We start from the raw sequence: 26927 nt of genomic DNA on the forward strand, positions 1-26927 counted from the left end.
GGCACGACCCGAATATGCAATGTTGCTGCTAGAGCTGCCTGATTTCCGAAGACTATTGGCGAATAGAGTTGGCATTGTATGGAAAGTTAGGAAGGGAGGGGAAAAATTGTGCCCAGTCGAGGAATGCTCCAACCTTTAAAAGCATTTGTGTGCTATTTTTGCCCATTGGCTTGAGAGTGGTTTATCCCTCTGTAGTGCATTTATTACCGAACTCTTTTTTTTAAGGCGGGGGTGGGGTGGGGAAAGTGTTGTTCTTTATTTATCTTGTTTTAAAATCTTCTCGTTATTCTCCAGTGGAGTAAGCCAGTCCTCATATTATTGTTTTAATCTTTCATATGTATAAAGTCCATTTATATATATTAAAGTCCATTTAGTTCCTGAAGTTAGTTTGTAAGTTTGTTTTGAGGATTTTTTTTTATTTTTTTTGGCATTTGTTATGGTGTAATGGGGGGCAGTACAAGGTTTATGACATCTGAACAGCATTGAAGGTATGTTTGCTGCAAATGGCACTTTATAGGAGCAGTTTTGCAGTCTCCTAGCAACACTATTGATTGATTCGAATCCTGGCCAATCCGCGAGCTCCTTCTCCCCTTCAAATGTTTTTGACAAGTACAGTAGGCAGGGAGTGTAGCAAAGTGCCGCGAGAAGAACTGTCCCTGGCTGGTCCTTTTAGTCCCTTCAAAATGACGCCCCGGTTGTATGTTTTTAAAAGATACACATCTGTTTGAGCCTGGCCTGTAATGTATATATCAGTCCCCAAGAAGCATTAATAGTGATCTGGCTTGATTCCCGTACTCCCCGCTTCTTGCCTGATTCTGCCATGTCAGTTTTACAACTGAGAATGCGAGAGATATTGTGCCTTTCTTCTACAACAATGAAGTTTGCTTTTAGACTTGCCCCTAAAGCACTGCAGCTGTGGACATATCTGATGGAGCTACTTAACTGGCAGCAGATTAAAAAATGTTTGCTTAACTGCAGCACCTCCTCTGATTCGTGTGAAGTATGAAGTGCAGGGAAGAAGCAGATTGAGAGCTGGAGTCTGATGGTGGAAAGCTTGGCTGGGGTTGTGAAACATTACTATTATTTTTTTAAAATGTGTTTCTGAGTCCCCCCTCCACACACACTTAAATCCAGGGCTAGGATTTCTGTCCTCTAATGTAACTTAGAGGTTACGTGATTGTCTGTCCTCGCAAGGTACTGGGAACTTTTCCATGTCCTCCGTATGGAATTGTGACGCGAGGCTCCTGGATTTCAAGGTGAAGAGGGGAAAAGGAGAAGTTTTGAATCCCTCCTGGAAATGGCTGTCCTCCTTTATATTAAAAACAAAACCCTTGCACGTCCTTTGCAGCGTTTGCAAAACGGCGACATGTTTCGAATGTTTACAGTGGAGTTAAAACATGTAGAACCAAGCTGACTAAAGCAAGGTTGTTGCTTTTGAAATGTGTACGGCCTAATGCAGCTTCAGGTTTGTTTTGTTCAAATGTGACGTTTCCCAGTAGCATATTCATTTTTTTTTTAACAAACTATTATTAGTAGAACCTCCAAGTGGTTTACAACGTGATCCTAAATTGAGTTCAGTTGCATTCGCCCCTAGTATGCATTGCTTCCCCGATATTACATGGTTTAAAGTGGCAGATGTGGTGAAGTTCCCTCCACTGTGTCTTCCGTACAAGAGATAAGTGATTTGAGGATTGCAGCTTCAACTAACTTTGGTCAGTCTTGCACGCCACTGTTCAATTAAGCTTGTTGCTTTAGAGCTGCAGGATTTGTTATCTCTTAAAGATAAGTCACTAGTTTTTTGTGTGAAAATTGGTGGTATGATATGGCCCTTTGGGAGAACGCGGGCAAGTAAGCAAATTAAACTGAAAGAGAGCAGCATGTCGTCATAGCAACAGTGCAATTAAATTACGTTGCCAGCCATGATATAATTTTCCTATTTAAAAGCTTGCTCGTGGGACATGCTTTCTGTTTGTACTGAACTCATTTGGCTACACTACTCCCAGCTGGAAGTGGTGAGTGGGGTGGAGGGTATAAATGATGTTTTAGGGACCCGTACAAAGTGTGGTATCATTTAGGGCTTATTTTTCTATGCATCCCTCTCCCACCCCCTCAATACTTGAGTGCTTCGATTCATTTAAAGGGAAACATTTTCTGAAATAACTTACCATTAAATGGTAAGTGCAAATAAAAAAGTTTAAATATTACTAGAGCAACAGGAATATGGAAGTGATTTCCAGGGAATAAAAATCTTTTCCACCACATTGGGAAGGGAACTGGGGTATGTAATTTCCAACTTTTTGCATTTTGAAACTACTTTTTAAAAACCTAATAAGTTACACTTTTGCTTTCATTTCAGAGTTTGATATGAAATAACTTGTCCCCTAAGATTTTTAGTTTTCATCTATGTCGTTGTCCAATTTTATCCATTCTTTATTGCACAGTAATCTTCCTCTGCCATCCCCATCTCTAATTACCTCTTATGTAATTATAACATTCCCTTGTTATAAAGTATCTCTTTGACAGCATCAAAACACAATCAAAAAGTATTGTGTTGGGTGGACTATTCTCTGAAAAGTGTAATGCAGTGTTTTTAAATCAGAGGTTCTGCTAAACACTTGTTTGACTCTTTTTTTTTTTAAAGAGCCAAGTTTCACTTCTCAGATGCTTTTTCTTTCAAAGCAGAAAGCCTTCCTCTTAGAGTATATGTTTGCTGACCTGTATAAAAACTGTATACCACACTTCCTGTTAAAAACTTTATGCAGTGTACGTAGCATGATGTGTTTCATGAGAACAATTACAGTTCGTGCTGGGGTAGGCAAACTTTCAATGTGCTTCATCATACAACTTTTGCAACCATGCAAAAGTTTTTGTGCTCTTAAATGAATAAAGAATAGAACAGGTACAAACTCCTTTCTTAAATAATCAAATGGTTTGCCTTAGGCCTTTGGTAGAAGTGTAGCCTGTTGTGGATCATATTGGTGCTGGTGGTAGAAAGATGGCCTAGAGCTACAGTCCTAACCCCACTTACCTGGGGGTAAGCCCCCTTGAGTTCATTAGGACTTACTTCTGGGTTGATATGCTTTGGATTGTTAGGTGGACGCTTAATCTTGAGCGCAGAAGTCAGACTTGATGCTTATAGGTGTATTTGGAAGTTGGCTTTTGGGAAAGAAAGAACTATGAAGATTGAGTATGGATGTTTTTGTGTTACTATTAATTCAAGCTTCTTTGTATATGTGTTGCAGCTTGTTTCGTTTAATACCCTGGTTTGAGATAATTAAAAAATGCACTAAAGCCTTCTCTATTTTTTGCTTATTATTATTCTCTGGGCTCAGTATAGCAACTCTACTGATTGGTGTATGATGTCATTCTTCATTCTTTCTTCTAAGTCATGCTTATCATATCCATCGCTCACTCTCGTTTCATTTAAATTTGTTTCACTGTGATGGAATCTCCTTTTGTGTCTCCTTCTCCCCCTCCCTTTGATCCCTGGAGCTTGATTCTTAACCCATGCTGCAGAATCCTTCTGCCCTGCTGTTTTGGAGGCAAAAAGTTGGTAGCTGCAGAGAATGAGCACTTGGCTCTGTGTGTGTGTGTGTGAACATGGAGTTTTGCCTGCTTGTGCACTGAGCCAGAGAGGCTATAATTATAATGTGGCGGTGTTCGTACTGGAAGTGAAACAGCTGAACTTAATCTGAAGCAACTGGTCTTAAGCTCTCAATTTTTTGTGCTTATTACAAGCAGCAGGAGTGACATGGCCAGTGATACTTGCAGTCCCCCAAGCCTAGGCATGCTTGCTCAGAAGTAAGTCCCACTGATTCCAATAGCGCTTACTCCTCAGGTAAGTGTAATGCAGGATTTCAGCCTTAAGAAGGACACCTAGAATATATGAGTACCTTTCTCTCCACTTTAGAGGTTTGCAAGAAGGCAAAAATGAAGCATCTTCATTTGTATGCCAGTGATTGAAATCTCATTTCTGCTCTAGCCTCTGAATCTTCCTGCTTAACAAGCCAGGATGTGTGTTTATGTTATGTGAGTCTGTCTTCTTCTTCATCTTCTTTTTTAAATGTAGGATTCATAAAAGGCCAAATTGTAGACTGGGGGAAAGCTACCAGAATGTTGTGATGCTGTCTATACCTTTACCAGCTAACACTCTTTTTAAAAATTTGGATTTATTACCAGGAGTCTCCGTCTAAATGGGTCCAGTTATGCCTCCCAGTAAGAAGCCAGAAGGCTCGGGAATTAGTGTTTCCAGTGGATTGAGCCAGTGTTACCGGGATAGAGACTTATCAAAGACGCTTCACGACGATGAGGACTTAGAATTTTCTTTACCTGCCCTCCGGTTGGAAAAAGGTCCCATGGAGGATGAAGAGCTCACCAACTTGAACTGGTTACACGAGAGCAAAAACTTGCTGAAAAGTTTTGGGGACTCGGTCTTAAGAAGTGTTAGCCCAGTACAAGACCTCGATGACGACACCCCTCCTTCTCCTGCTCATGCCGACATGCCCTACGATGCCAAGCAGAACCCCAACTGCAAACCGCCCTACTCCTTTAGCTGCCTCATATTTATGGCCATTGAGGATTCTCCAACCAAACGGCTGCCTGTAAAGGATATATACAACTGGATTTTGGAACACTTTCCTTATTTTGCAAATGCCCCCACTGGATGGAAAAACTCTGTGAGGCATAATCTGTCGTTGAATAAGTGTTTTAAGAAGGTGGACAAAGACAGAAGTCAGGTGAGGCTGGAGTGATACTACTCTGTGTAACCCATTTGCTCTGCTGATGGCGATTTCCTATTGTTTATATTCTGCCTTTTGTTCCTTCTTTTTTATCCGTGAGAAATAGATTCCAGTGATTCTTAAGAGGATCTTTGTTCATAAATCTAGTCATATTCTCAGTGTATTCCCCTCCCTGCCTAGTTGCTCTTACTCTTCCCTTCTCACTCTTCCTACTACTGGGTCCTTCTCAGGACAAACTTCTTAAAACTTATAGTTAACAGAATACAGGGTTGCCTTTTGGGATGCAACAGTAAAATGCCAGCAGTAAAATGCATTTTAAAAAGTCATTGGGGTTATACCACCAGGGCAGCTGGTGTAGGTTGCTTTGTGGAGGAGGCAGAGTCCAGCTGGAACAGGAGTTGAGCAAACCCCGACCCTTCTGAAATGACTAAAACCATACAGAACATGCCTTCTTCAGATTTGGAGACGATGTGTTGCCTGGGGCTGATGGGAGTTGTAGTCCAAAATATCTGGAGGGTGTCAGTTTGGGAGAAGACTGGTCTAGAGCGAGTTGTCTCAATCAATCTTGAGTTGAGAGCTTGGCTTCCATCTACTCAGAAATAAACCTTATTGAGTTCAGTGGGACTTTATTCTAGGTGAGTTGGTATAGGACTGCTGCCTAAGTGTAGCATTCAAATGTGTGGTTTTTTTTTGAGGATCTGAAAGCTGAATGATTTAAAGAGCCTTTAAGGTGGGAATGAATCCTTGACAATTCCTAAACTTCCTTGCTCACTCATTGCCTGCATTTGCACATCATTTGCACGTGGTTCAGTGCAATGTGCATGAGCCAAAGTCAGTCCTGGGACTGCACACTGTTCTCTCTTTCTCATGTGGCCAGGAGATTGATACCAGACAGTTTCACCCTCAGCTCCAGTAAACCACAGTCTGCCCAGTTGTCTGGACCTGGAATTGCGACTCATGCTAACTGTGATCAGGCCAAACAAGCCAGTTTCAGAAACCATGGTTTGCACAAGACTTTGTGTTAACCACATCTTGTCGCATCACACAACACAGTAAACTGCGGTCAAGCAGAAAGCAAAAGCCTCCTCCCATCCATGTTTAAAATGCAACAAACAGTCCTGTGTCTATTATTCCCATCCTCCCATTTTTAGTTCATTGCATTCCAGGAGCCAGTATTTGCTCTTGAATGGTTCATTTTTAACAGCATTCAAATCTTTGTCTAGACAGCTGTAAGAAAGTGCTGTTTGTATAAATGTGTGTTGTACATGTCTTTAAGAAAAGCCTCCCATCTTGTGAATAACATGAAATGTGATTATTGTGCTGGGGTGGTGGATTCCAGCTATACTAGAATCCTAGAATTGTAGAGTTGGAAGGGACCCCAAGGCTCAACTAGTTCAACCTCCTTCGGTGCAGGAATGTGGTCCCCATCCAATTTGAAGACATACCGGTACTTGACCAGATCCTGCTTAGCTTTGCAAATATGCTGGCAGTTTTATCGCTACGTACTTAATGCATGTAAACCACAGAGGTTGGGTTGAACATTGTTCTTCACTTAGTTACTTCTATAAACATTTTTTGGAGGGGAGAATCTTTCCTAGACAGGTTGCGTCTCAGATAATTGGAGTACTTGAAAATATTTGCAGTTCCTTCTTTATTCCTGTGATCAAATGAAAAAGGTCCTTGAGTGACCTTAAATCCACTTTTGTTCTTTTTATGGTTTACTATGCATGTTGCCTGCTGTTACACGGGGCTTTCACTGGTCTCCAATCCACCTGCTTAGGCTCAGGAGAGCTGAAGCCACAAATAATCTTGTACGTACATACACACCGACCAGTCTGGGGGAAAGTTTTGATCGCAGAATAAAGGCTAGGCCTGTTCTTTTCTGTGCTTGAGTTGAGACATGAGGTGGGATGAGGTGAAAGTTCTGGTATCTTCAAGGAGAAAGTATTTCATGTACTCAACTTTGCTAGCAATATTGCAGGGAGCTTGAGTGCATCGGTTCTGTGTCCTTGCTTGCGATCAAATATCCCTTTGCTTTACTTAGAAATCTGCCTTGCGCTAGGTCAGACGATTTGTCCATCAGCCTCAAGTAGCATGGCCAAGGATGAAGGCAGCACACCTCCAGAATCTCAGGAACCTGCTACCTGAGCCTTTTAACTGGAGATGCCACGAATTGAATGTTGGACTTTGTGCATGAACAGCATGCACTCTACCATAGGGCCTTGGTCCTTCCCTATAGCTTTAGCAGCTGAGCTGTATCGTATGACTAAAGACCTTTCTTTGGACCATTGTAATGACCTGGTAACATATCCTGGCTTCTTCTGAGAATCTTATATTTAAGTAAAAATAAAAATAAAAAATCACTATCCCAAGAATTCCGGAATGTCGTCTCTAATCAGGTTGGATGATGCCTTGTACGCCTCCTTCTGGCAACTCTTGCAGCCGAGCTGGTGCCAAGTGGGTTGTTCTGCTTTCCTTTGGACCACATCAGTGAGGTCAAGAGGGGGATCTTGTAATCGGGGCAGCCCAGGCACACTGGCCAGGCTTTTACCCTGGGGCGATCACTTCAGTGCTGCAGACGCAGCAGTTTGACTTCACCCCCAAAAGTGCTTTCTATTGTCTCTCGAGACAGACAGGTCCCAACAACACAATCCTATGAGCACATTTCTGTTGCATGGATCTTTCGTTTGTATAATTTGAAAGGTGAAGGGGTTGAGGTAGCTTGCTTGCAGAATGTTAGTTGCTTATGTAGCCATGTTAGAAGCATGTCCCCATTTCAGTGGGAGGATGCATCTTGCAAACAGCTGCTGAGGCAAGATTTGGCTTCATTTAAATCAAAGCTGATGAAATTTAGGAACTTTATGTGTTACATAAGCAAAGTAAGTGGCAGGTAAGAGTATAATTATTCGGACTGTACTGGTGACTAAAATGGTCAAGAACACTCTCAAAAGAATAAAAAAACCCACACATTTTCTTTAATTATTTGGCTAAGTGTGAACTTTCCCATCCTGCTTCAAAATGCTAGAAAGTGGAAATGGCATAGGGGGCAATGGGTATGCTTCCCCACTCTTTCCCAATTGCCAAAAGAGAGAAATGGTACCATTTATCTCCGCAGGCCTGAAGTGATTGTTGTATTACTTCAGTTTCTATTATTTGGTGTTGGTGAAGGTGCTACAGTTCAGCATTCCAGTCAACTGGCCTATGTATGTGTGCCAGGAAAAATGAGTGGTGCAAGTACAAATCCTGGTTTTGTGGCAGGGGTCATTGATGTATTGCCCTCCAGATAGTTCGGATTACAACCCTCGTCATCCCTAGCTATTAGCCAAGATGGCTGAGAATGATGGAGAGTTGTAGCCTGCCAAATCTGGCAGGCACCACATCGGCTAGTCCTGATTTTCGCTTGAATGTAAAAGCATGCAACGAATATGTGTTCGTTTAAACTTCAGTTAAGAGGATAGCCCCAGAAAACCTTGGTCATAAATGGTACCTGTATGTGTTGTTTAGCTGTGGAAGGACAGGACAGAAGGAAGTTGAACTCTGCAATACAGTAGTTTTATTCTGCAGTGGTCTCTTCTCTTCCACACCTACCTTGGCACCAAGCATCCACACATTGTTCCCTTGTTCATCAGAACATGAGAAGAGCCTGCTCGATCAGGCCAGTGGCCCATCTAGTTCAGCATCCTGGTCTCAAAGTGGCCGACCACATGCCTGTGGGAAACCTGCAAGCAAGCTTCCATCCAGCACAGAAGTACTCTCCCGCCCTGGGGTTCCCAGCATCTAGTATTCAGAAGCATTGCTGCCTCCAGCTGTAGAGTCAGAGCATAGTCCTTGTGGCTAGCAGCAGCCATCAGTACCCATCTCCTCCAGGAATTTGTCTAATCCTCTTTTAAAGTATTCCTGGTTGGTGGCTATCACTGCTTCCCCTGGGAGCGAGTTCTATAATTTAACTGTGTGCTGTGTGAAGAAGTCCTTTCTTTTATTTGTCCCAAATCTTCCAGCATTCATCTTCATTGGATTTCCAGAATTTCTAGGGTTATAAGAGAGGGAGACAAACTTCTCTCTACCTGCTTTCTCCATGCCACCAACTTTTATCATGTCACCTCTTACTCCCCTTTTCCCTAAACTAAAAGTCCCAAATAACCTTCCTTTAGTTAACATTAACATCCCCCCCAGCTCTTTGTAGGTGCTTGGTGAAAACAGCTGATAAAGGTCTTTTAGGAGTTGAAAAGAAGTTGCAGATAAGAGGAGGGTGGGTTCTGGTTGTTGGTTTTTTTTTTTTTTAAATTAAGGTGATTCAATCTTGGTTTACAACATCAAGAAAAAGGATTAGCTTTAAACCAGGATCTGCATAGATAGATCTGGGCATAGATAGCAGTGGTTGGCCGAAGCCATTTTTGATTATTGATTTCTAACCGGGCAGAGCCTTTAGAAGAAGGGTACACTCTTGTTTCTTTTTTTAAAAAAAATTAAACAATTTCTCAAACAGTTGACAGTTTATAGGATGATTGTTAATTTAATTTTATGCCTAGCTGCAGAAGGATTTTTAGTTTGAAATTAAACACACACGTTCAGAGGGCAGTGTTAGAAATTAGCCAGGCACTAGGTGCATTTTGCTACTGGCATGGGTCCAGGTGCGACTACATGGAGATTTCTGGGGACCTGGTGGGCGACCACAGTTTAAAAGCCTCTTATTCCATAGATAATTCCATTTCCACTTCCACTGTGTGTATTTCTCCTCCCATATTGGGACAAGTGAATTGTTGTAAGAGCAAACTACAGTCAAGCAACGTAGTCGATATCGTAGAATTGTAGCATTGGTAGGGACCCCAAGAGTCATGTGGTCCAACCCCCTGGCAAATAGACATTCTGTTGTGGCATCTGTAACTCAGGTTTAAGGTGCCATTCGGCCCCTAGCTTGTATATCTGTGTTTCTAACACTGGCAGAGGGCAGGATCCTACCTCCCAGGGTAGGGGTAGCCAGCCTGGTGCCCTCCAGATATTAATGGGATCGTAACTCACTTCATCCTTCGTCATGCTGGCTGGTGCTGATGGGAGTTCAACAACATCTGGATGACATTATATTGACTACCAATGGCTTAAGGGGCAACGAAGCAATTTTGACTGAGCAGAGGGGGAAGGTTAGAAGATGCTTAAGGAAATAGGCTGACTCTGTGCCAGCACACTCACCTGTGTGTACATACCACAGGGGGAGGTGAAAAGAGTCGCTTTTATGCTCCAGCTCAGCCTTTGCCAACCTGATGCCCTCAAGATGTTTTGGATTGCCAAACAGTATGCTTGGGGCTGATGGGAATTGTAGACCCAACACCTGGAAGGTGCCAGGTTGGCAAAGACTGCTGTATTGGGATCATCCACATGGGGAGTGCAGGAGGACAGTAGCCATTGGTCGTGTTTTTTTGTTTTTTTGTTTTTACTTTTTCTGATTGCATTTCTGTCTTGGTGCACTCAAAATAATAATGAGAAAGGTGTTTATTTGTAGACCCATGATCTAGAACTTTTCCAGGAAGCAAGTGCTGGTAGGTACAGATAATATGTGCTAGTAATGCATATTCATAATTTGAAAACAGAGCAAATTGCAGAGCTCAGCTAGTTAGTCAGCATAAGATTACCCCCATAGGCTTAGTTGGGTACAGGATCAAAGTGAGGCACTGGAAGATTTGCCAGTTCCTTATCACTGTTATCGAGCCCATTAATTAATTTATTTTTTTTAAAGTATGGCTCATTATATTTTGTGCCATATTTCTAATGGATAAGCTGAACAGGCAGATATTCTAAGTTAATTCTTATAGTCCTAATGCAATGTTGACATATTCAGTTCAAAGAAATAGGTATTGGTTTTGCTTTAACATGTTTGGATTCATTTTAGATGGCATTTTTAACTAGGCTTTTTTTTTAAGAATACTGTGGGTTTTTTTTTTAAAAAGGAATTAAATCCTCTTTAGTCTGAGAGCAATACAGTGCTTGTGTTGCTCCTGACACCAAGATGGTTTTAGACTGCTGGTTAAATTTAACTTGGCTGTTTATGAAGACGCTTGACAGAATGTTTTCTCTAGTCATTACTTGAATGCTCTTCCCTTTCCTGGTTGTGATTTTGTGCTGTGTGGTTTGAAATATGGTTTCTATTTTATTATGAGGTTGTGTTTTGTAAGTTGCCTTGAGTTTACTCGGAGAAAAGAAGTGGAATATAAGGTGTCCCCTATCATCCCCAATAAATGAGTTACAGTGATGTCTTTGGGTATATGTACTAATCGTGTGCAATTTTTAAATTCTCTGGTGAGGACTTTTATTTGTTAACAATACTGCTAGTGTGTAGATGGTGACTTGATGGGACAGTCACGGAAAGATACAATTATATGCATGATGAAGATTTATGTTTAAAAGTCTGGATATCCTACTAAACTGGTCCAATAAAAGATGACATGCTGACCTTATTTGCATTTCCTATATCTTAACTGGCCCAGAGTTGCTATAAATAGCAGGCAGAGTTGTTTGTTGGGTGAGATTGGTTTTCACTGTATGCTCTTGATACCCCTTACTTAATACTGAAGTACCGTATACATTGCAGAGAAACAGAAGATGCTACACAGCACTGTGTCTAAATAGAAGTTGCATCTTACCCAGTTTCAATTGGTAGAGGGTGGGGTTTATTTGCACTAGGGTTTTTCTTTTTATTAAACACAGGCACACACAATAGTAGAGTTTTTCTATTGTTGCTATATATCTGCTTTTAGCATGGAAAAATATCCATTAAATGGAAAGTGGGCATTTTACTCCAGGTATCTTAACACGCTGGTGGCGCTGTGGTCTTAATCCCCGCGACTGGGTGAGCTCCCGTTGTTCGGTCCCAGCTCCTGCCCACCTAGCAGTTCGAAAGCACGTCAAAGTGCAAGTAGATAAATAGGTACCGCTCCGGCGGGAAGGTAAACGGTGTTTCCGTGCGCTGCTCTGGTTCACCAGAAGCGGCTTAGTCATGCTGGCCACATGACTCGGAAGCTGTCTGCGGACAAAAACGCCAGCTCCCTCGGCCTATAAAGCGAGATGAGCGCTGCAACCCCAGAGTCGTCTGCGACTGGACCTAACAGTCAGGGGTGCTTTTACCTTTACCTATCTTAACACCAAAGCTGCTGTCGTTTTTGTTTGTTTGTTTGTTTGTGTGTGTGTCTATATCTATATATTGTTATTGATATTGATATTTAGATAGATAGATAGATAGTATATATATATGCCTCTCTCTATGTTTGTGATTATCTCATTTCCTAACTTACTGCAAGTGTTCCTTAAGACACACTTATTCATCAGCTCTAAAATGTCTGATTCTCCCCACTCTGCTAATTAAGAGCCTGCTCTCTTGCCCAACATGTCCAGAAGACAAAAAAGTAGCCAGAATTGTCTTACACATAATGCTCATGATCTTTCCAGTCTTCTGAATGATCTTGTGTCTGCTTCCCCATCCCCTTTGCTTTGGCTTCTCTATAGTTTCAGCAGTTCCAAAAATAATCTAATTCAGTTTAAACTTTGCATTTTTTTGTGAGCGCTCCACTGTGTGGTTGCGATTCTTCAGGTCTTTATTATGCACGTGGACTTGTCTTCTCTTCCACAATAGAAGCAAAGTGAGTACACAACTAACTTTAAATGGAAAGCAAATGCTTGTTTAGGATTGATCATTGTTTAGAAGTTGTCTGTTTACCCGGCAGTTCCTCTATACATATTTGCACTCGGGGCTGTAAATCATCCAGGATGCGACAAGAGGATGGATCAGGATGGAATAAAAATATTTTAAAAGTGGCAGGGGAAGAATTCAGCATATCAAATGGAACTCTGGGAAATGGACTGAATTCTAACCTGTGCATGGAATGGAACTCTGTCCTCAGTGCAAGCCTACCCAAACTCCTCTTACTCTCTGAGCCCCTAAAAACTTGTTTCTGAAGATTGAGGGGGTCCCCTTGGAAGATTATGGGGGCAAGAAAGAAAGGAGGAAAGAAATTTATGAAAATAGGGACCCCACTCCAGCTTGCCTAAATAGAAGTGGCTTCCTCTTGCTACTGTTCGGGTCCAAGACACAGCCTCAAAGAATCTGTGAACCAAAGAAACCCGTTGGGGTTTTTTGGGTGTGTTTTAATGCGGCAGTGGCCATAGCGTCTTGTGCAGAACGTTGGGGCTGCAAGTGAGCAGGGAAATGAATGGCTCCCCAGGCACTGGTGAAATAGCCAGGAGATGGGCATTTCAAAGAAGTCCCACCTGGAAGGCTAGATTTGGATGGAGCAGGAAGTAAGAGCGAAACGGTACAGAAAGACCACAAGAAGAGCAGCATGGTCAGTGGAGAGTTGAGCCCCACTGGTTCTTTCTGTGGGGAACAATGGGTGTTAAGTGGGAGTGAAGATACTGTAGGTCCTCCAGTTTCCGAGGACACCTCTGCTTTCTTCAAGGTGGCTGAGTATCACCTTTTCTAATGGTGTTCACTCCTCCAATGCCCGCCAGTAGAGATGTGTTGCTTCTTGGAGGAGGCATGCAGTGGCTGGTGGCACTCCATAGCTGGTGGTTTCTCACTAATAAAAGTGTTTGTCATAGTCACACATACAAACCAAATAACAACCAAGGCTTTCTTTCTTTTCATGTGTGTGAACGAAGCCCTGTTTTATTGAGTTAAACATTATTTAAGGAAAAAGCACAGTATTGCAGTATCTTAAATGCCAGTTTATGCTCATTCCAAACTTTACACATTATAATAAAAGTCCGTTTTCACTGATCGTCCTCCTGAGGGGAGCTTGAAGATAAAAGGGGGGAGCGCACAGTGACATAAGGTTTCAAATAGGTTTTCTCCACAAAAACTTCAGGAGTGTAGAAATTCTGCATTATAAGGCAAATATGAAGAATGTCATCCTCTAGTCTCAAAGAAAGCTCAGTTATTCCACCAAATGGAATGCAACCATACTCAAAGTCAACTTATTCAAAAAAATAAAAGGTTGATGTTCTATTCAGCAGTTAACATGGAGAAAAAGAATTTCACATTCCGTTTGTATGTTCAACTGATGCAGCCAAGATCCTTCAGGTTATCTAAAAGCGTTCATTGGGAAACGCAGATGGGTTTAAGTGTCAGTCAGTTGCAGTCTGCTGATTTGGTTGGAGGCCTTCGCAAATGTTTGGTGACGATTGCAAATGACAGCCAGGCAAATAGGAATGATACAGTAGCCCACCATTTGGGGATCAGCTCTTGTACAGGAATAAAGGAACAGCAACATTTGTAAATAAGGGATCAAGAAGATAATAGTCCATAGCCAAAAGGGTACGGACAGCAGCTGTGTTTTTAAGGAGTGCATCCAGGTTGTGTCTTCCCTCAGTTTTTCAGGAGGTTGCTGGATATGCTCCAGTGCTAGTCTGTTGTAAGTCTCAATGATTTCAAAGACATAGTAAAATGCCGCCACACTTGCTATTAAGTATAACCCCACACCAATCCATCCCATCCTCTGACGGAAGTTCATCATTCTCCATGCTCTGAACCTTCCTCCGCCGGAAAACACGGGAACGAACAGCCAGGAGGAGGGAGCGTGGGCTGCCCAACCCTCGTCACCCCGCCTTGCTGCTCTTTGAGTCCATCCTTTCCGCCGCCCGCCTGGGGCCTGCCCCTTCCGAGCTCTGCTTCCAGTGCCGCGTGACATGGCTGCAGTCACGTGAGGAGGGTCCACAACCAAGGCTTTCTGTGCTTCACTTCAGACTGTTTCCCCTTAACAGGCAGTGTCACCTTCACTATTGTCCTCAAGCTGATGAGCTTGACGTCTCTAATCTTCAATACTTGCTAAATAAATAAAAGGGGAACATATAAGAAAAGAGCTTAGGAGATGACATATTTCTGAAACCTTTTGAGAGGCTGCTGTGGATGCAAAATAGCCTTTTACAGTTCTTGTCAGCTCTGAGAATTATGGGCATTGGTTAATTATGTTTGCTTCTCTCACCCACTTCCCGGCGTAAAATAAATGCTTTATTCCTGAAGTTCAGGGTTTTTTTTTGCCTTTCACTGGACATCAGTGTTCCGTGGAGGGATTTCAGGTGCTGTCTTCTTCCTAACACAAATAATGTAGCCGCTACAGCAGGGGTCAGCAAACTTTTTCAGCAGGGGGCCGGTCCACTGTCCCTCAGACCTTGTGGGGGGGGGCTGGACTACATATATATATTTTTGGAGGGGAATGAACGAATTCCTATGCCCCACAAATAACCCAGAGATGCATTTTAAATAAAAGCACATATTCTACTCATGTAAAAACACCAGGCAGGCCCCACAAATAACCCAGAGATGTAAGGACACATTTTACTCATGTAAAAACACGCTGATTCCTGGACTGTCTGCGGGCCGGATTTAGAAGGTGACTGGGCCAGATCCAGCCCCCTGGCCTTAGTTTGCCTACCCATGCACTACAGGATCTGAAAGGCAGGAAGGGCTGCAGGCATCTCTGCTCAACCCCTCCCCCCAAAAAAATCTCTTATACATTTAAAGCCACCTTAAAACACTAGCCTGGAAGCCATGGGTGAGCAAGAACTGTATGCAGGTGAGTGGGCAGTCAGGCAGAGGAAGGAGCCCTCCTCTTAGCTCTGCCCCATGCTGGAGGGTGGCGCTAACGTTTTCCAAGCAAAGAGCTGTATTTTGCGTGATATATTACATCAGGTGGCACACCTCAATGATATAATTACAGTGTGGATGTAGACATGTGTTGGATGTGTTTTCACAGGCACGTGAGAGAGATAAGGTGTGCAAAGCCCCCAGCGGCATTCTGTCAGTTGTTCAAGCATCTAGTTGTTCGAAGGCTATGTGCTCTTTTGTCGTGTGCAACAAATATGGAGCAACAGAGTATATTATTAATTATTTTAAAACATTTCTCATTGTTTTCAACTGTTTTCACTGATAAATTTCACAATTACTGTAAACCACGGCTGTTAAAGTAGTATAATGTGGTATTCCTGGTTAACAGCTTATAACCACATAAGTAAAACATGGTGATTCAGGGAATCCAGACCACTTGTACACTTTGAAGACGCCAGTACAGTAGACCAAAAGAAAATAGTGTCTCCCTCTCCACCCCTATATTTTGCAGTTGAGATGACTTGTTCATCTTCCTGCAGTATTCAGTTTGAATTTATGCTGCCTGTTAAGGGGAAACAGTCTGAAGTGTAGCTACATTGGTATAATTCATTGCCACAGATTACCATTTAATGACTTGCCTGCTGAATGAGATTCGAAGCTAGACAATCTCTTCTAATATATCCAAGAACAGATGAGAAATGCTGTCAGGCTTTGCCTACTGACAATTCAGTACCCCATGTACTAATCGTGAACTTATTTCTAGCACCATCTATGCACAAGAAGGAGGTATCCGCAAGCTTGAGGGAAACCCAAAGGTTGTAGGTGTACAAAACAACTTTAAGAGGGAACCACAACTGTCCAATAAGGACTAAGCATGCCCTGTGGCCTTTGGCTGACTTCCGTGGGGGAACTGGGGGAATGAGGCAGAAATGGAATGGAGAATCCCACGAGAGGTCATGACTCACTGGCTGGAACCCTGAACACTGCAAACTGTTGATGTGTTTTAGTTCCCACTTGTTATCTGCATGTTCAGTATTATTTCTGCATTCACACCCATCTTCTATCACTTTCTTTTAACTGCCATTTTTTCTCCTTCCCTCCATTTTTTTTAAAAAATTGAAAGTAAACTTGGATGAAGCATGGTTTTTTTAAAAAAAAAATGTGTGTGGTTTTTGAATTGCTTGTTGTATAGCTTCGGATCTCTCTTAGCTTGAGGCTGGGGGAAGAGCGCTGAAATGCTAACAAACGCCGACCTGATGGGTGGCAAAGAAGACAATTGCTGGGAATATGGGAGGCAGCTTTTTGTTTGTGCTCGGTCAAGAACATTAAGGTCGGTCGCCGAACTCCCAGATCCTGCTGGGTTGATGGGAAAGAGGGCAGGACTGTAACCTCAGAAGATGAACTTGTTACAAATGCAAGTTTTGTGCAGTAGTTAATTACCAGTTCACAGTTGGGGCGTTCATCTCTCTACTACTTGAAACTGATGACTCTGTTCTGTAATTGTGACCTGTGTACCAAAGAGAGGCCTCTTCTCTGTATGAGCCCATCAGAATGCAAGATTCTGTTCAGAGTTGCATCCGTAAGGGAGGTTAGATTGATAAAACAGGGCCTTCTCAGTGGCGGCACTGCTTTCTGAAACTCTGGAAAACAGAGCAAAACAATATGGCCCCATTTGAGGCCGCTGATATATTTTTGCCCTGTGTCAGTGCACTCTGTGGGTTGGGTTTATCTCCTAAAAGGCAACAGCCCAAATATGTGCAGTATCTTCAGGCCACACAGCACATAAAAGCATATGAAAATTTCAAAAAATAGCATTCAAATACTGCAATTAAAGAAAAGTAAGTCATGGGGGGGGGTAACCTCAGATAAAATAATAAAGCCAAGAGAACAATTAATTAAAAACCTTGGGTAACAGCCAGGCTTTTGTCCAGTCATCTGAAAGAGCAAAGTCTTCTGATGTGTATTGTCTTACATATATTTATAAATCACATTGTTTTCAAAGGAGCTTTCAAGGAACTAAATGTGTGATATTAAGAAAAGCATTGCATATAAACAGTCTTTCAACTGGTTGTGAAACGGGGTGATAGCTGGTAAACATTGGACACTCAGTATGACTTCTTAAATACCAGAACCTTTCTTTAGTGCTGTGGTTCACCTCTTCCCCCAACCCTGGTTTGATCAGTACACTTTCTTCTGTGGAGTAATTGTGTATGTGTGTTGATCTGTTTTCCATGTAATCCATTTATACGTTGGGTGCTTATTTCCAACCTTCCAGACTTCACTATGATGGTTGCAGAGAGTCTTCTATTCCAATATTCTTCTCCAACAAGATACATGCTAAACTTTTATTTAGCTTTATTAAAAAGCAGACATGGAAAGTGATGAAGTGATTTAATAAAAAAAAAATTGAACCTATTTTTAATAAAGTAAATGTTGTGTGAGTGTGTGCAGAATGAAGGCTGGGGGAGGGGGGAGCATTAGTACCTCCTTGTTAACACATGTCAGCTAGTTATACACAAGCACTAAATCTTAATGGTACCACCATGAGCATAACATGGGAGGTTTTCTCTCTCTCCCCCCCCTTATATCTCTCCTTATTGCTAGACCTACATATTCAATTGCTCAGATTTCATCCTGTTTTCTAGTGCATAGATTTGAATGCCCTAGTATGTGTCCCATTTAGTACAATCCCTTTAGCCCATGACTCTTCCTGGCTTCCCTTACCATCTGGTCCTTGGCTATGGAGAGGAATTTTTCTTGTATATGCGTCTCCGTAGCAACGAGTTTGCAGTTGATATGGAAAGCAAGCAGTTGCCCTAGCAACAGAGTTACTGATGTGGCAGATCCTCGGCTTTCAGGGAAAAGGCCTGTGACGCGTTATGCAGGTCTGCTGTAATTATGGAAGTGCCCACTAGTGCTGTTGCCGATTAAGGGGACCGTGAACATCTTTTGTTGCAGCCTTTGTATTTTTGGGAAGCATGGAGCTGGCTAAAGTATTTGCCCTCTGGGGGCCTTTGGGTAGCAAGGTGTTGGCTGCAGTCCATGTGGCTTTGTGTGTGTTTATAGGAAACGGGAACGAAGTTCACCGTGAGGACATTTGTTCCCATCCTTTGGCTTACTGATGGGAGTTCCCTTTTGAGCCTATGAGGCAGAGGCTGCCAGCTATAAATTTTCTGGTGCCTTTTCTTGTCTCCCTCCTCCTCCTCCCTACCAACTGTCCTTCCTATGACTTCTCCTCTTGGCTTCTGTGAACCCCGCTGCAGAAGATGACATTCTGCTTGCCCTGGTTTATTTCTCTCCTCTCCTCTTCCATGGTATCTCATCAAGTATTTAAGTTTCTGGGAAGTGCCTCCTGCTAAATGATAGAGAATTTTGGTTCAGTAAGGGGAGGAGAACATTCCAAAGCCTGCTGAGCATTTGCTATTTGACTTCCCACTCCCAGGGAAGTCTAGCTGTATCCCATTATGCAGGCAAATGCTGGGATCACCCTTTCTTTACAAGAATTGGTGCTTGCAGAGAAGCTTCAATTGAATGCAGTTTTGAAAACCCAAACATTAGCATCCCTTTGTGTGTACCTGCATGCTATGGTGACACGCACCACTATCTCAAGATTTGTGGGGGGTGGGTGGGGTTGCTTTAAGGCTAAACTCTAGATTCCTTCTCCTTTACTGTTACTGTTTTGAATCTGTAGTGGAGGCAATTTTCAGTAAGTGTGTTTAGGAATCTGCATTCACTATGATCAATGAGTTTAGCAGTCCATATAGAATCCTAAGGATCTGAGCTTACATTCCTTAGAAGGAAAAAGAAATCTGTGTGTGTTCAGTCGTTCAGTCGTGTCCGACTCTTCGTGACCGCATGGACCAGAGCACGCCAGGCACGCCTATCCTTCACGGCCTCTCGCAGTTCGGCCAAACTCATGTTAGTAGCTTCGAGAACACTGTCCAACCATCTCATCCTCTGTCGTCCCCTTCTCCTTGTGCCCTCCATCTTTCCCAACATCAGGGTCTTTTCTAGGGAGTCTTCTCTTCTCATGAGGTGGCCAAAGTACTGGAGCCTCAACTTCAGAATCTGTCCTTCTAGTGAGCTGTGAAGTTTTGTGATAGGGGCAGGTATTTTGCTTTTTGCAAAAGAAGAGTTTCTGGTAATATTAATTCAAATCTGCTGTACCAGTTGCTTCTGCCACTATAAAGTATAATTATTTCATACATGGTGCAGGGACAGATGAATTGTACCACTATAAGCAAAATACTCCCCCGCCCAACCTATTTGTAGAAGTCCCTTTCACATGTACAGGAGGTAAGCAGTTTTGTGCCCGCTCACAGCCATTTCCCCTGCTACCCCTATGGATGCATCTAGGTGATGGCATGAAACCCTGTGTTTGCAGGCTTTGTCCACAGCACGGACTCTAGCTACTCACATGGATGTGCACAGTCAGTTTTTTGCGTCTTCATATTAATATGCATATAAGGTGAAAAAGTGGGACAATCCTGCTCTCTACTTCCACCCATCCCCTAAAATTTATTCAGCTGAACATGTGAAAAGTGTTACAGTAAAACCTGGGTTCTCCATTTAATTTCCTAGTTCATATGTCATCAAAAGGAAGTGAGTGGCTTATTGTTTTCCTGGTGTAAATTCCAGCAGTCCTCCTGAGCTCTCATACATCACCATCTCAATTGGGGGAAAAAGGAAGAGACATGCTTCTCCTTAGTCCTAGCCTTTGGACCCATCAAGGGATATTAGTGCATTGAGGGGAGGGGGCATAGGGTACCTTGGTGAGCAGTCACTAGAACTCTGCTGCACTACTTTGGGAAGGATTCTTTCTAAATTAGATCCTCTGCTCTGAGGAATTGAAAACCAAGACTCATTGCTGTAACCTTGTTTGATTCTTAGGGAGATCTGTTCCTTGCAGCAGACCTGGTGGAAAAACCTATGTTTAAATCCCTGACATAATTTTATTGTTCGTTGTTACCCAAGTGGCACTATTTTGCATGGTGCAGAGGTGCTTATTCCTGTTGTAGCCTTAGTTAATAATATTCTGCCAGTCAACAGAAGGCAGTTTGGCCATACTGTATCTACCTAATGGTTATGATAATTATTTTTGCGATGTTCAGTTGCTTACTGCTTTGATAGCTGTGCATAATAATAATAATAATAATAATAATATATTTATGCAAATGTCAGTTGGGTTATCCACCGAGAAGGAATATTATTATTATTATTATTATTATTATTATTATTATTATTATTATTATTTGTGCATATACAGGTGTGTGTGTGTGTGTGTGTATATATCTGTATCTATATCTATATCTACCCTAGGTATGTTTGGTTTGAAATAAGTACCAAAGAGTTATGGAGGGTTTACACCCAAGCTAGTGTACAGTGGACTAAGAGCTAAATCAGGTTTCTCAGATGCGTCTCTCTGTGTGTTGGCTTGCTTGATAACAGGAGGGGGTGGGAAACATGAATACATTTTCATCGAAAAAAGAGATTAGGTAGTCATGTAAGAACAAGCTGTTTGTTCCGTCACCACAACATGGGAAGACAGTTGCATAACCTTATTTTGGGCAATCAAGTGGGAGAGTGTTGCGCTGAAATCTTGTTTTCAAGAACAGGCTGGGATGGTTATTTTTTTAAAAAATAAAATGATTAAAATTATAACAAGTTCCTTCCCTTGTCTTACTTTGCTCTGTGCAAGGGTTGCATTGCATTATACCGCTGCTATGTGCAACCCACCTAAGTATGTATTTTCTATATATATAAAAATGTTCAAGATGGGTGCGCGGACGTGAAGGCCTTGCTCTGTAACCGGTTGACCGGTTGCCTTCAAATTTGGACACAACGTTCCTTGGCTATATGGGAAGGTTCTTAGGTACCTAGATTGCAAAAATATCACACCTTTCCCAGGTAAATCCGTGAATTTGTGCAAAAACAAACAGCGCCCTCCAGTGGATGTCAGAGCAACAACAGACTTCAGAAGAGGGTGGGAGGGGGAGCGGAACTTGAGGTTGCCTCAGCCAATAGGCTGTTGGCGGGGGAGGGGCCAAATCAACCTTTAGCTACCACCACCATAAAAACTCCTTGCTTCAGGCTCGGCCAATTCCCACTTTAAAACAGTGATCAACAGACATGAGAGTGCGGAGGTGAAGGAACAAATCACAGCACAGGAGTTCAACAGAACAAGCTGTGGAGAGCCAGGCGAAACCGGGGGGGACGGGACCGGAGAGAAGGGAGGTAGGAGTTCAACACAGTTTCGGAGTGACCACGGAGAGTGCGGGGGAGGGGAACAAATCATGCCGTGTGAGTGGGACGAAGACGAAAACACGGGGGGGGGGGGAGAACTGAGAGGAGGCAGGCTTAAGTTCATTGGGATAACATGTGGGAAACCAGGCGAAAATGGGTGGGGAGGGAAGACTGAAATGGGGCACACGGAAGTTTGTGGGCATAAGCTGTGGGAAACCAGGCAAGAATGGGGAGGGGGGTGGGAAAGAGCCACAGCAAGGCGTGGCCGGGCCAGCTAGTATATCATAAATTTCAGTCAAATGATTCTCATGGTAGCCTACATGTTGTAATAAAACATACCTCATCAAAACTCCTCAGATATACATGTGTGCACACATCCCTTCCAATCTGGATTCGAGCCTTATCATGGGACTGAAACAGCCTTGGTCCCGCTGGTCAATGATCTCCAGTAGACTAGGGACAAGGGTGAAAGCTGTTTCCTAGTTCTGCTGGATTTCTCAGCAGTTTTTGATACCATTGACCATTGTAACCTTCTGGACCGAATAGAAGGGTTGGGAGCTGGGGGCACTGCTATACAGTGGTTCTTCTGCTTCCTCCTGGGCCGTGTCCAGAAAGTGGTGTTGGGGGATGAGTGTTCAGACCCCTGGACTCTCACTTGTGGAGTGCCTCAGGGCTCCATCCTCTCCCCCATGCCTTTCAACATCTATATGGGAGAGATCAGGGGGTTTGGGTTGAGTGTTCACCTATATGCGGATGATACCCAGCTCTACCTCTCTATCAAATCGGAGGCGGTGAAGGTCCTGTGTTAGTGTCTGGAGGCGGTTGGAGGATGGATGGCATCTTAACAGATTGAGGTTGAATCCTGACAAGACAGAAGTACTTTTTGGGGGGGGCTCCCTGGTCCTGAATGTACCCCTGAAGGACCAGGGGCGCAAGCTGGGAGTCATTTCGGACTCCTAACTGTCCATGGAGGCGCAGGTCAATTCTGTGACCAGAGCAGCTGTCTCCCAGCTCCATCTGGTATGCAGGCTGAGACCCCCCCCTGCCTGCAGATTGTCTCACCAAAGTGGTGCATGCTCTGGTTATCTCCCGCTTAGATTACTGCAATGCGCTCTACGTGGGGCTACACTTGAAGGTGACTCAGAAACTACAACTCATCTAGAATGCAGCAGCAAGACTGGTGACTAGGAGTGGCTGCCAGGACCATTTAACACCAGTCCTAATGGATCTTCACTGGCTCTCTGTATGTTTCTGAGCACAATTCAAAGTGTAGGTGCTGACCTTTAAAGTCCTAAACGGCCTTGGCCCAGTATACCTGAAGGAGCATCTCCACCCCCTTTGTTCAGTGTGGACACTGAGGTCCAGCTCTGAGGGCCTTCTGGCGGTTCCCTCACTGCGAGAAGCCAAGTTACAGGGAACCAGGCAGAGGGCCTTCTTGGTAGCGCTGCCCTTCCCTGTGGAATACCCTCCCTTCAGATGTCAAGGAGATAAAGAACTACATGACTTTTAGATGACATCTGAAGGCAGCTCTGTATCAGGTAGCTTTTAATGTTTGATCTTTCACTATGTTTTATATACGCTGTAAGCCACCCAGAGTGGCTGGGGAAACCCAGCCAGATGGGCAGGGTATAAATAATAAAATTATTATTATTATTGCATGGTGATTTCAGCTGCTAACACTGCTGATCTGAACTCCCTTCGCTCAAGCTGAGGGAAAACAGGGCAGCCGATTGTGAGGAGCTGCCTTCCCACTCAAACCATGCGGTGGAGGTGACTCCACTTCCTATCCTCCCCGCACCCATCCGAATTCCACAGCTCCTCCTTCCCTCATCCCCACGCCTGATCTGCAATTTCAGACTTCATAATATATTGGAATATCACGATGTTGAGCTGCTGATAATCACGATGTTGAAAACCAGATATTGCTCAGCCCTGGTTCTGTTTTTTGTTTTTTTGTTTTTAGTACAGTATACCTAAAATCCTTTCCTTATTATGGGCTACCCCACATTTTGTTCAAAACATTGCTTTGCAGAGGTAACTACCATAGAGTTATCAAAAATTTTCAAAAGTAGAGGGCTTGAAAAATAGGGGGTCTTCGGTAATTAGCTATATGGGAACCACTGTCTTAAGCCATAGGCATCTACACCCAGTTTGGGTCAAGTTCCAATGATCTTCCTCCTCCTATCCCCAGCCCCCTCTGCCAGGGGGGGGGGTTTAGGGGCTCAGTGGGTTTTTGTAGGAAACATAGCAGAGAAGATCATTAATTGTTGTACATGGTGACCTGGCAATGGAGGTGTTTTTTTCTGGTTCAATAGCGTCAGAATGTCTTTGAGAAGGGATTGGGCGAGGGATGTATATACCATATTTTTCCATGTATAAGACTAGGCTATTTCCTTAAAAAATAATGTCAAAAATTAGGGGGCGTCTTATACACGGGGCCATCTCCTTCCATTTTCTTAAATCTGAGTCCCCCAAAATAGGGGGCGTCTTATACATGGGGGCGTCTCATAGACTGGAAAAATGTGGTATTTCTTTGAGGGGGACAATGTCCTAGAAATTTGCTCAGGAAAAGTCAGTCTCTCGGTCAGATGCTTCCAGAAGTGTGTGGAGATTGTATTCTTTAATCTGCTAAAGCGTCATTTAAGGTGCAGAAGTGAATTGATATTTACAGGACTATAGACTTATCCCTTCTTACAGTCTGCAACTTGCCAAAACTGAGGGAGGAGAACACATATTTTAACCGAGATGTCAGTTAAAAAGAGATATTTCGTGAAGTGAAACATTATCTAGAAAAAAATCCGTTTCTCAAACCTTAAATTTAGGATGATGATTGCTGTCTGTATTAAAATGAGAGATGGGGACGCAGCAGTGTTGTTGATATGACTAATCTTGGCCTTCCACACTGGCAGATATTTTTAAACATCGATACTAATTTTTGCTGGTTTCACATGCTTTCTCTGCTTCTTGTGGACTAAAAATAGACTTTAAAAGAACAACAACCAGAAAAGCGTTGAGGTGTGACTTCTTAAAATATATTGCCCAAATTAAAAAAGCAAAAACCTGAGTGAGATGCTTTTTCTTTCTGTGGCAATTAAGGCCCGACTTTCTTGAAACAGCCCCTATCCAGGAGTGGAAAATATGCACCCCATTTTTTTTATTTTTTTTTTAAAGAGGATTGCCTTAAAAAAAATTCCTGAAGGAACATCTAATTTACCCTTCAGTTCAAGCAGTATATCTGCTTGGTATATACAGGCTGTAAAATAGAAAACGGATATTTCTCTTTTAAGTGGCACCTTTATTGTGGTATAGCATGGTGGATGATATTCAGTATCCTTGGCATTACTCTTCTTCCCATTTTTAGTCTTAAAAGCTTTTTGATGTGTCTCTGGATAATTTTGCCTTTCAAAGCAAAATACAAATAGTAAATCTAATTGTGTGCTTTTAAAAAAATACATGTGATTCCTTGTTTACTTTTTACCTGCTGGGTTTCTTTAAAAAGTTATTTATGTAAATAAAATTGTCAGTAAAACAGAAGTAGGGTGTTCATAGTTTTGATTAGGCATCCTTGAAGAATGAAAATCAAATATTTTGAATATATTTCTGCACAGCTTACATGGTTTCTGGGCAGCCCATTGATTCAGTATTCCTAGAATTTCGTTGCTGTTGCTGGATGCTTTTTTTTCTCTCCCAAGAAGGATGGCACTAAATGGACGCCAGCAATCTTTTAAGTTATGGCCAGTTATTTTCTGCAGCTTTTAAAAGTATTGCAATATATTCTTTTCCTTAACTAAACACACTGCTCTTTTAACTTTTCCATTATGACTATGACATTGCAACGAGCTGCTTTCTATTCTTTTTTTAAAGTATTTTTTTTAATTAAAGATTTTCTTGATTTACAAAGGTGTGTGCAATGTCTTGTACTTTTTCTATGTAACATTTTTACAAATCAGTTTTGGTTGTTGAGACATTAGGAAGAAAAGTGGGAAAGGTGGGTGGGATGGGGAGATGGGTGGGGTGGGGTGACGATGTTTCTATTTTACTTAATCTACCGTATTTTTCGCACCATAAGACACACCTGAACATAAGACACACCTAGTTTTTAGAGGAGGAAAGGGGGAAAGCCCTGTTTTTTTGAGGATCAGCTCAGTGGTGCAGCTTTTTTGTGAAGGGAAAAGCCCTGTTTTTTTGAGGATCAGCTCAAAGTAATGCAGCTTCTTTTGCAAAGGGAAAAGCCCTGTTTTTTGAGGATCAGCTCAGTGGTGCAGCTTTTTTTTGCAAAGGGAAAAGCCCTGGTTTTTTGAGGATTAGCTCAAAGTGGTGCACCTTTTTTGCGAAGGAAAAAGCCCTGATTTTTTGAGGATCAGCTCAAAGTGGTGCACCTTTTTTGCGAAGGAAAAAGCCCTGTTTTTTTTTGAGGATCAGCTCAAAGTTGTGCAGCTTTTTTTGCAAAGGGAAATGTCTGTGCTGAGGAAACAAACAGCCTCCCTCTGCATTCAACAATGGAGGCCTAGGCAAGGGGGCTGGGCTGGAAAGGGAGCCTTACCTCTTTCCCAATCACTTGCTGAACAGCTGTTCAGCGGCTTCCTTTCAACACCCCCTTCTCTCTTTGTAAAAAAAAAAAAAAAAACAGGATCTGCTTTTGGCCCCTAGGCAATTCGGCTCCAGGAACCATGCATTCGCCCCATAAGACGCACAGATATTTCCTCTTACTTTTTAGGAGGAAAAAGTGCGTCTTATGGAGTGAAAAATATGGAATGTAGGGTTTGGTGTTAGCGTTGTTTGTGTAGGTTCTCTGTTCGCTTGTGCCCCTTGGGTGGTGAGAGAGGTCGGGGCTAGTGTAGGGTGTGATTGTTCATTTGTGTTTGGCTGTGGTGATCTTTGGTTTCCTGTGTGAGTGGGGTGGGTGGGTGTTTTTGATCAGTTAGCCATATTAATTTGTATGCTGTCGGTAGATTTTTGTCATTGTCTTGTTGGGCTGTGTGAGTGATGAATGGGAACCATACCGGGGTGAAGGTGTCTTCTTCTGTTTGTCCCCGTGTCATTTTCAGCTTACTGGTTAGTTTTTCTAGTAGGCCTGTTTCCCATACTACTTGGTACCATTGGTCCATGCTTAACTCCTGACAGGTCTTTCCAGTGTCTGGTTATGATGTTTCTGGTTGCTGAGAGTAGATGGGTTATGAGTTATTTGTGGTGTAAGTGGGCATTATTGTCTTGGAAGATGTTTAGTCAGACCAATTCTGGGGTGATATCTAGCACTTGCTTGGTTATCTTACATATTTCTTCTATCGTTGTTGTCCAGAATGGTTGGATTTTGTGGCACTCCCACCACATGTGGAAGTATGTGCCTGTGGAAG

General features: G+C 42.7%; 2 protein-coding genes across 8 annotated transcripts in view; one reads left to right on the forward strand and one right to left on the reverse strand.

Moving 5' to 3' along the window:
* The window catches only part of FOXN3 (forkhead box N3), a 184663-nt gene that overhangs the window by 48222 nt on the left and 109514 nt on the right, over positions 1-26927 (forward strand). For 4 of the 7 annotated variants that reach the window (XM_033141408.1, XM_033141392.1, XM_033141400.1 and 1 more), the window contains exon 2: positions 4180-4736. In XM_033141408.1, the coding sequence (XP_032997299.1) occupies positions 4194-4736 (543 nt within the window). In that variant the 5' untranslated portion in view covers positions 4180-4193. Of the gene's footprint in view, positions 1-4175; positions 4737-26927 lie in introns of all 7 variants that reach the window. The other 3 variants (XM_033141417.1, XM_033141382.1, XM_033141426.1) reach the window with 1 other exon arrangement.
* Positions 13492-14325, reverse strand: LOC117042000 (transmembrane protein 251-like). Its single transcript, XM_033141440.1, has one exon. The coding sequence runs from the start codon at positions 14237-14239 to the stop codon at positions 13844-13846; it is 396 nt and encodes a 131-aa protein (XP_032997331.1). The 5' UTR covers positions 14240-14325; the 3' UTR covers positions 13492-13843.

Source organism: Lacerta agilis, chromosome 1, assembly GCF_009819535.1.
Source record: "Lacerta agilis isolate rLacAgi1 chromosome 1, rLacAgi1.pri, whole genome shotgun sequence".
Classification (NCBI taxonomy): Eukaryota; Metazoa; Chordata; class Lepidosauria; order Squamata; family Lacertidae; genus Lacerta; species Lacerta agilis.